We start from the raw sequence: 10,607 nt of genomic DNA on the forward strand, positions 1-10,607 counted from the left end.
GGTCACCAGCCGAACAAACCCTGAGACCCCAAGCCAGCAAGCTTCACCCTCTTCCCCTTTTAGCAGCCATGCATGAGTCATCCCCACCTGGTGGCTTTCTCAGGTGCTTGAGTGCAGGTGCGGATTAACAACAGGGATCGACCGAGATGCACCAAGCTTCGCCAACCTGATGCCCTTCAGATGTTCTGGACTACAAATCCCATCAGCCCCAGCCAGCATGCTGGATTCCATTCTGTGCTGGGTGCTTTAGCAGAAAAGCAAGACAGATCTTTGTTTCTTGTTACATGCATTCCCGCTGTACTTATTAGAATGGTCACAAATGATACTTGCCCCCACCATCACATCCATCCAGCAGGCTGATAGTTGCTGAAAAGTTGTAACACTTATCTTCTCGGTGGGGAGCTGAACCAGAGATCCTTGCATGCAACATGTATTCTCCTGTATTTCTGCAAAGAAGGAATCACCAAACCAAGAGTCAAGTCAATGCTATCAAGCACTGACTGGCTGCTAGCGTGGAAGGGGTGAGGAAGATGCCTCGGTTTGAAACCCACATCCACAAGCCAATGTTCCTTGCTGTAACATTTGAGAAGACTGTCCCTCTGTTTGGCGGCACATATCCAGCACAAGAACAGCGTGTGAACATTCTCACTGGACAATGTGAGCACAAACCAAGCAAAGGTTGGAATTTTCAGCAATAACCCTTTGTTCTTGCAATATGGAATAAGTGCAGTGATATCCTTCCCTCGGATATTGGAAGTTGTGGTACTGGTTGTTGGCTTCTACTGAATTTGTTCTTAATCACACCTGTTGGGGTATATGATGCTGCCTGTCTGTAGTACATTTATTCTGTCGTGTACTACAAATGGAAAAGCTGGCAGTCTGGAGACTTGAGATGTTCCGTGGGAACAAGCCAGCCACAGTTTGAAGCGCTTAGTGTCACTATAGACTTATAAAGTAACCCTGTCATATAATGTCTTTAATGAAGGTGTGAGGAATCTTTGGCCCTCCATAGGTCTTCTCAACTACAGGGTGTGTGTATATTTTGATGCCAGTATTTTCTACATTCTTGGAATGGGCAAGGAAATTGATCCTTCATTGGGTGGGGCTGCTACCTTTGGGTTTCCCAACCTTACCCTGGTTGTGTTTAACATCCACCTAGCTGGTAACAATTGGCTGGTAACGAGGTTGATCTTCCAATATGGTAGCTAAAAGCATGGGACTAGGGTGTGGTAGCTATTTCAGATGGATAAATGTGGAGAACAGGGGTGTGGTTCTTCATATGTGTCATGCAGGTGAGCCCCTAGTGGTGGCTTTGGGACAGAAGAAGCCATGCACGCCAAGATGTGCAAAAACTAAAGAGGACTAGGCTTCTCTTTCTCTCCCCACTCCAATTCTGGAGATAATGGCAAAAAGGAGCAAATCTTTAGGTTACAATCTCAAAGTGGGAGAAGAGTTGGGCGGCAGAACCAATTATTAGAAGATGTTGTTGAGTGTCCATCACTGCTTGTTGGACAAACGTGTGATAAGTTGATTTGAGCATGGATAATGGCTTAAATAGTCAAGACACTTCCAGCTCAGTAAATCCTGTTTTTCCCCTGCATTTCAGAGCTGTGAAGCCACATTAGAGGGTTTGGCCACAGGCCACAGACTTAACTGTCTGTAAAGTTTCCAAACATTTTCATATCTGTGTTACATAAATACACGCTGTTTCTTTCTGATTTTATTCTTTTGCCTTCTTCTATAAAGGCCATTTATTCCAATATCTCTCTGCATCTTTTGGCTTTGGTACTTCTAACTGCTCTCGGCTTTTTTAAAACAAAGAGGCCCAGGACTGTTCCTGCCAACTGCCATGTTTAATTTTTAAAAAGATCCCGGACAATAAAACCCTCTCATTGTAAAACTATTTTTCCACTGGCTTCGTCACTGCCACACTTAGCTGGATGTTCCCTCTCCCAGCAAATGGCTGGGACGCATCATGAAAGCCGCCTTCAGCATCCACAAGGAAGGCTGTGCCACATCCCCCACAAATAGCTGCCGCCGCCCCCTTCTCCGCCCATCTTCTGCTGCTGCCTTTGGATTGGTCGTTGGAGCTTGTGACTCCTCAGCTGCTAGCCTATATAAGGGCAAGGGAGTGGCACTCTCGTCCCCCACAACTTTGAGCAAGGACCCAAGTGAGCTACAAACAGCTTGGAAGGACAGCATCATGCCTGTGAGTCTGGGGAGAAGGTGGGGGGCAGCTGGTGGGTATCACTAACTGCCCACAGGGGCAGGCGTTCCAATGCACCAAGGGCACTGGAGTTCCAGCCTCTCTTAGTGCTGGAAATCTGCAGGCATGTCAGGGAGGCTGAAGGGAGAGAGTCCTGCTATCGATTGATGATGCTTTTTTCAGGAGTTGTGCTGATTCATCTGTAGTGCAAGAGGATGTTTGGCTATTAGACTGTGCGTTCTCCTCACATGCTGCAATCAGGAGGAGGGATGTGGTCAGGGGAGAACCCCATAGCAATGGGGATCCTGCAACCCTCTCTTTCTCAGAAGGGCATGTTTGTAGCAAAGCGAAGATTGGAGTTCTGCTTAGATCTGCATTTGCAATGATTCATTTCTCCTAGTCTTCAGCCTACAAGCTTCCCACCGCACACAGAGACATGCACCAGATAGGGAAAGTTGCTGGAACTAGCTACTTCTGGCGCCACCCTATCTTGTGCCCAGACTCTCTAATCCCATTTTTGAAACTTGCTCGGAGCCTGGAGTAATAATAAATGAATTATAAGCACTTAAAGGCACCTGTTGGATGTGAGAGATGGGAATGTTCAAAGGCAGCTGGGCGTGGCTCAGAACATCTGCCGGCGGCCTTCGCCAGTTAAGCCTTTCTCTTCTTGCTAGGAGGAAAAAATAGATATCATTTTCACTTCTTTCTAGGGAAGTTTTGTAACTTAGGCTGCTACCTTCTTGTTGCTGGCCCTGCTCCCAACACAGGAACTAAGATGAGGGTGCTTTTCCTCCAGCTCTTTCTCTGTGGCAGGAAAAGCCCAATTGTTTAATTCAGGCTGCTGCTTAAAAGGAGCAAGGTTTTATACCCATTTTACTGATTGGATGGCTGAGGTTACAAGTGGTGCACTAACTTCTCTGTTCATCTGAAGCAGGAGAGGTAAGGACCATACTCTCTTGCATGGGGTATCAGGGAGTCTGGAGGCAGGACACTCAGAGCCACATGCCCAATAGTCTGGGCTGATGGGAGTTGTAGTTCCAACATCCACAGGTTCCCCATCACCGCCCGACAAGCTGGTGCTTAAGAGTGTCCTGGTTGATTTAATTCATCTGATGAAAACAGACTCTTGCCTGCCAAACCTAATGCCACAAAAATTGCCAGATCTTTAGTTATTTCAAGACTAGGTGATTTTTTAAAAATATTAACCTCCTTTGAAGCTTAGGAATCAAATGTGCTACATGCCCACATTTTTGTTTCAGATTCTTTTTGGTGGGTGATGAATAACATGACATCTTCTTTCATTAGAGGTGGCCCTCTGGGTGCTGTTGACTACAACTCCCATCATCTCTGACCGCTACCCATGCCAGCTGGGGCTGATGGGAACTGGAGTCTAGTGATATCTGGAGGGCCGCAGATTCCCTGTCCCCCTCTTAGTTAAGCAGGAAAACGGGGGCAAGTTTCCTGAGGGCAGTTCATCTGCAATAATATAATCAGACCAGAATTTACTGCTGCTTGGCAAAGGGAGAGAACAAATCACTCCTCTCTCAATTCCTTCTCTAGGGAATTACTTGCACCAGCCTGCATGTGGCCCCCGGCGCCCGTCTTGCTGTGAAAGGTGATATCCCAGCAGGAGCTAAGAGGTAAGCTGGTTTCATAGGGAGAGATTACCTTTGGGCACGCAGACATTCCAAACTTGCATGGGCCTTGGAAGCTTTGGCTCTCATGGCTTCCCCCAAAGAATCCTGGGCATCGTTCACAACATACTGAGAACTCGGTTGCAGACCTGCACTGCCCCTCGTCTTCCATATATCCAAACTCCAAGGGATTCATCGGAATGACGGTTAAACTAGTGTGGAGCGCTAGGGCTCATCTCCATTGTCGTTTGACAGTAATGATGCTCCCTGTATGACATTCTCCTCAAAATCACTGGCTGCCCACCCCTTTCCCTGCTCTTAATCCAGATTTTCTCATTCCCTCTCCTTTCTGGAGTATCCTCGATATGAGAAAGTCTGGATTAAGGAGAGAGAAGGAAGCATGAAAAGGCAGTGGTTGGAAGAAAACTTCATATACACAAGAGGGAATTAATGAAGACTCAGGAAACTTACTGCCCACCTTATGGATGAGTCCGTAGGTATGCTCTTGGTGGCATGGGAGGGAGGAGGGAGACCTAGGGGTAAAACTGCTCCCCATTAAGCTACAGAGAGGAAGCCCATTTCCCTTGGTCTTAGGGTGTGTCCACACCAGAACAAAAGGTGGACCCCATCGCAGGTTGTCTCCAAATCTCCCTCCTTAAATGTGGATTATTATTTTCTGATACTAGCCATGTCAGACATTCTAAGGATTGGGGGGGGGACACACCCGCATTTAAAGAGGCACATTTTTCTCCATTGTGGAGAAAACCTTGCTTTGGTGAAAATTGCCAAGAAGGGGAAGGAGTAATGCCCACCCCCAGCAGTATTTTCCAGTGCGTTACATCGGAACTTAGACCAGCTCGTGGCCTCGCCCCCCCCCCCATGCTTGTGCTGCTCCTGCCAAGAGCCTAAACAGAACCAGATGTTGGAAGCAACCATCCTTCTCCCTTTCCCCCCCCCCCCACATCCGCCCCTTCAGTCTCCTCTTGCAAAGCCTTTCTCCCCTGAATGCCCACTGTACACAGTCAAGACCCGCTTGGTGCTGTTGCCAGGAAGAATGTACAACTTCTCCAGACGAACGCACTGCTTTTTCTCTTTCCTCATTGTGGTTTTCCGCTTGGGAGTCCCTCCCCTGTCCCAGATTTACAAGCGTCTCGTTTTTGTAGGGCAAGCTGTACAATCCATCCCACAGCAATCAGGGTAAGCATTTAAAGGAGAGCACAGAACTTTGCCTACTTTCAAGGAGCAGCCACAGTTGTGTAAGAGCAATGAATGTGTGGGAGGTTGGAGATGCAAATAGCAGCCAATGGGGGGCTTCACTTAGCAGCAGTGGAGCATCTGGGGCTGGCCATTGGAACCAAAGTCCAGGGTCCAAAGCCAGCACACTCATGAGGCTCGGTGAGGCAGTCACCTCGGGTGGCAGGCTGGGCGGAGTTAGGAGTGGCATCAGATCTGGACCACTCCCTGCCGCCTCCACTGTTGCTGCCTCCAACTCAGCCACCACCACGCTTCCTCCAATACTCCCACCACTGCCACCTGCTCCTCTCCAGCCTTCTTTTTCTCTCCGCCGCCACCTTCACCACGCTAGGGCTTCACTGGGCAGCCTCATCACGTGAGGCGGCAGCAGAGAAAAGGCGGTGCCTCCCTCCGCCATTTTCCCTTTTTGCCTCAAGCGGCAAAATGTCCTGAGCAGGTATGGCAACCTCGGCACCTGCGTGGGTACTGGCATGCCAGCCCAGGACTTAATGCCAGAGCTAAGTCAGACTGTTGCTTCATCTAGCTCTAAACCGCCTGCAGTGACTGGCAACAGCTCTCCCAAGATTTCGGGAAAGGGTCTCTCCCAGCCCTTTCTGGAGATACCAGGGATCGAACCTGGAACTTTCTGCATCTGAAGGAGATTTTCTGCTGCAGAGCCACCGCCTTTCCCACATTGACCTACGTATACCTCTGAAATACTTAAAAATGCACGCCAAGCCGCTTCTAGATCTCACAGAGTGATGGAGCGCAAACTGGGACAGGAAGAAGACGGAACATTTGCCAAAAGAATCTGCATGTTTGAGACACCCCCCCTAATCCGCACCAGGTTGGATTCAATCCTGAGCAAAATTTAGCTTGTGGGGATTGGATTGAGATGGAAGGAGAAGAGTTTAGGAATCAGGGGTGGGGAATAAGGGCTCTCATAAAGCAGCAAACTGAAGGAGGCTGCAATTGCATAGGCCAGAAACCAGCTCCATCAAAGGCCCAGCTGAGTAGTTCTGCTGGCTGACAGATTTCTTTTGCCAAAAAGACAGTAGCGGGGAGACAGCACCACACCCCTTTCTGTCTGCTGCACGATCACATGCTACAGCAGTGAAATCTAGCCACTGGAGGTGGTTGTAGTGCTTCCAGAAGACAAGGGTTGGAGCTGCCTTTGTTTCTTCTGAATTCTCATTATATGAGGAACTGTAACTGTTCAAAGAGAGGGCTTAATGAGCAAATGTTGGGAAATTCCAGCAATGCAAGAGGTCTGTGGTTGGACAGCAGGGGGCCTCAGGGCCAAATCAGAGGGATTTTGGCTCCATCACTGGGAACGCTTGAAGGTGAACATGCCCAAACTCTTCCCATCTCCTTGTGATACCATCAGTGAAGCTTCCTAGTTTTTCATTCCCCAAACCTCCCTGGCTTGCACCTACATGGTGACGCCTCAAGGGTAGGGAGGGTCACTCAAAAGAGGCAGATAATATTCTTCGATAAGGAGAAGTGTTGTGGGATTGCTTCAACTTGCCTCTAGGACAGGTAGAAGCAGCTTGCATTTTTCCATGAATAGAAACTGAACAGAGGGATGGTCCTAGATCAAGGAAGCTTAACTTGTAGCCCTCAAGATGTTGCTGGATTGCAACTCCCATTACCCCTGGCCATTTGCCATGCTGGCTGGGAGTTGCCGTCCAACATCTGGTGAACTGTTGGTTGCTGCTACAAGATGATCTCCGCAGTTGTGTACATATGGCCATGTACTGTGGCTCCATTGTTCTCCCACTGCTGGTTTTTGAATCCCTGTACACACAATGATACCCACGACAGAGTAGCTTCTTGTGAAATACTGTGGCTTGATGTGTTCCCCACTAAAGCCAGCTTCAACCCAATTTGAAAACATAAACCATAATCCATCGGACAGAGGCAGTCCCACCCCCCTTGCAAAGGTGCCAACTTGAGTAAAATATGGTGGGGGGCAGGTAGGCCCTGCCCCACATAATCACAAGATGTGGTGCACACACACCATTTGAATTGCAATGCCCATCAATGGGGGGAGGCTGGCACCCTCAAATACTTTGGAGGGAGGGCTGAAGGGACCTCAGCCCCTAGGAGTTGGCTTCTATGTGTGGACAGACAACTTGGAAACAAATCCAAGCGTACTGATGCGCCTTGAAACACAGTGAGGGGAGGGAAATGACCTTGCTGAGTTTTAAGTGGGCAACGTCTACGTAGCCTAATTCTATGAGTCTGTGAAATAATTTCTGAACGCGGAGCAGCTGCCACTGTGGTTCTCTGGGCAACTCTGAAGTAAATGTGGAGACACTAAGGGCTCCTCCACACGATCTGTTTATTGAGCATCTCTCCTGATTTGCTAGCACAAAGATTGCAGGGTATGTGTGCTTATATGCATTTAGATTGCATCCAGTCTTCATTGAGCATTTGAAGAGTGTAGCAGTGGATCTCTGAGATGTGAGGGCTTTGCAGTTAACTGTCTGCTGCCTGTTTCAGTTGGGTCATCAACCTGGGCAAAGGCCAAAATGACATCATGCTGCATTTCAACGCACGCTTCGATGCTCACGGGGACATCCGAACCATTGTCTGCAACTCCAAGATCAACGGGAAATGGGGCCAAGAACACAGGGAGACCAACTTCCCCTTCCAAGAGGGCAGCAGCGCGGAGGTGAGACTCTGATCTGCACAGGTTGTGGCAGGGGAAAGGAGGGACCGCATGTGGGTTTGAGTGGGAAAGGACTCTGTAATGCATGAATATGGGGTGAAGGTGCTGCTGAGGTTTGGACTGGAGGCCCAGTTCCTATGCAACTGATCCAAACTGAGGTGATGCTTCCCTGCCCACCCCTATTCCAGCTTCCTGTCTGTGCACTTAGCAGCTGACGGAGAAGCAAACATTCAACAGGTTGAGCTGCCTTGGAATGCAGATGATAGAGATCCTCAGGCTTTTGAGGCTCTCCCAAGGCCACAACCCTTGACACCCTCCTTGTGCGCTTTGGCCTGGCTAAATGTTTCCTCAAATGCTGACATTGCCTTTTCCTTGCCTGGATGGGTGCTAGGGACAGGTGTGTTAAGTGTGTGCGTAGTAACTAGCCTGCTGTCCAAAGGTGACATTTACCTGTTTTGTGTCACCTGTTTGGCCCCACCCAACACTGGCCTGTGGCCCCCAGACAGTTGCCCAGGAAGGAAAACAGCCCTCAGTGTGTGGGGGGGACGGACAGGATCTCAATCCTGTTAGTATGGAAAGGAAACACTACCTGCTGAACTCCTGCCTCTTCTGCTGTTCTAAAAAGGCCCAGGAATTCTGTCAAAAGCCAGCAAGCCCAGGATAGATGTGCATCTTCCACTAGCAGCTATAACTCCAGTCCAGTCGCTTGATAACTAGAATCATAGAAGAGTTGGAAGGGAACACAAGGATCATCTAGTCCACCCCCCAAAAAAAAAACAATGCAGGGATATTTTGCCCACCGTGTGGCTCGAACACATGACCCTGTGATTTAAGAGTCTCATGCTCTACCAAGTGAGCTATCCCTCCCAGCAGTTGGAGGGATGGTGCTCTTCTCATGCTGAACCCCCCTTTCCCCCCCCCTCCTTCAGGTGCTCTTCGCTCATGACAAAAACGAGGTGACCATCACATTGCCTGGCAACCATCAGTTCAAGATCCCCAACAGCGCTCACTTGGAAGGCATTGAATATGTCTGCGTAGAAGGCGACTTTAACTTCAAAGGCATATCTCTCGGTTAAGCCTCTCCCGGTCTTGTCTTGCTCACCTCTCCTGCTTAATAAGGCAGCAAAATAAACACAGCTGAATTCTGGTGTAAACTGGTGATGTGTCTTTCTGAGTCTTTGCCACATGGTTCTTCCAGGGCCATCATTGCCATGGAGACAGATGATGTTTGTGGTCAGTAGTAGTAGATGCTTGTGGAATATGGGGGGGGGGGACTAAGAGCCAACACTTCTGACACATCTAACTACAATTCTGAATTTTTTAAAAAATAATAATACAGTGGTGCCCCGCAAGACGAATGCCTCGCAAGACGGAAAACCCGCTAGACGAAAGGGTTTTCTGTTTTTGAGCTGCTTCGCAAGACGATTTTCCCTATGGGCTTGCTTTGCAAGACGAAAACGTCTTGCGAGTGTTCTGATTTTTTTTCGCTCCCCCCCCTTTATCTAAGCCGCTAATCCGCTAATAGCCTTTTAGCCGCTAATCTGCTAAGCCTTTAATAGCCACTAAGCCTTTAATAGCCGCTAAACCGCTAATAGCGCTAATCCGCTAATAGGGTTGTTTCGCAAGACGAAAAAACCGCTAGACGAAGAGACTTGCGGAACGGATTAATTTCGTCTTGCGAGGCACCACTGTGTGCAGGTGCACATTTCATTTCTTTATTTTATTGTTTTAAGGTGGCCTGCGTCCAGTAACCATAGAGAGGGGCAAGGAGTTAAGCAGAACACTGAAGTCTGATCTCTCTAGCAACTGGAAGCAGTGGAGACTGAGCAGGGGGTAGGGTGGAATGGGGCACCATCCCTCCAACCTAAGTCTGCACACAGCATCATCTGCCTGTCTTCTTATAGCAAGTCCAAGGGGTGGCCATGCCTGGTATCTTCCTCCTCCTTAGTCTCCATGTTGCCCTTGTAGGATGATAGGGACAAAACTAGAATAGCCCATTGGCTCTAGCGCCACCTACTGCTGATCTCCCTGCTTTCTGCCCTACTGGTACCAATGGGCACCAGCCAACACTGCCTGCTTGGCCAATTGATGAGGCTCCTCCATCAGGTGCTGCTCACATGTTCTTAGGCACCGTCGCTGTATCATAGGTGTGCACAACACACAAATACACATAAACCTACTGGGGTCATCAAGTGCAAGAGCGGATAGTTGTTTTATTTACCTTGGGCTGTAGCCAATGGTAGTCATACTCTGAGTAGATCCATTGGAGTTAATGACTATCTTACGTCTATTAATGTCAGTGGATCAGTTGAGAATGCATTGGTGGGAGACAATCCCTTGAATAGTTGGTTTATTTTACATATTTATATGCATGCATGCTTTTTAAGGAGAGGTCTCCTGAAGTGGCATGCAATTGTATTTTAGAACACAATAAAAGCCTCAAGAAAAATATAACAAAAAGCAGAGCATGGACCCTTCTGGAAATAAAGTGAGGAGTAAAGCCCAGTCAAATTCATTCAGATGTGTAGTGATTTGGGGTCGTGGGAGGTGGGGTGTCAGGGACCCTTTACTATTTCTGCAGAAGGGACCATGTCTCCAGCATCCTAGAACTACACAATCAGCACGAAAGGGGAACTGCTTAGCTTTTATGATGCTTAAGAGTCAGCCAGAGTGAAAGGAGGTGAGTCAGCTATGGAGGACTGGCTCCTAGGGAAGATCGCCAGGGAGAAGTTGTCCTGTATGCTCCAAAGCTAAGCATTTAGGAACACCGAAAACACAGGTTCTTGAATGGTGTGCAGGATCTGTTATGCGCAATGGAATGTCAAGGGAGACGCAACTTAAGTCACTCCAAAAGGAGACA

General features: G+C 48.5%; 1 protein-coding gene across 1 annotated transcript; it reads left to right on the top strand.

Moving 5' to 3' along the window:
• Nucleotides 1–1,960: 1,960 nt before the first annotated feature.
• Nucleotides 1,961–8,901, top strand: LGALS1 (galectin 1). The gene is made up of 4 exons (XM_081211147.1): nucleotides 1,961–2,209; nucleotides 3,767–3,846; nucleotides 7,579–7,750; nucleotides 8,677–8,901. The coding sequence occupies exons 1-4, from the start codon at nucleotides 1,976–1,978 to the stop codon at nucleotides 8,821–8,823; spliced, it is 633 nt and encodes a 210-aa protein (XP_081067273.1). The 5' UTR covers nucleotides 1,961–1,975; the 3' UTR covers nucleotides 8,824–8,901.
• Nucleotides 8,902–10,607: the final 1,706 nt, after the last annotated feature.

The sequence above is a fragment of the Podarcis bocagei genome, assembly GCF_964188305.1.
Source record: "Podarcis bocagei genome assembly, chromosome: 10".
Taxonomy (NCBI): Eukaryota; Metazoa; Chordata; class Lepidosauria; order Squamata; family Lacertidae; genus Podarcis; species Podarcis bocagei.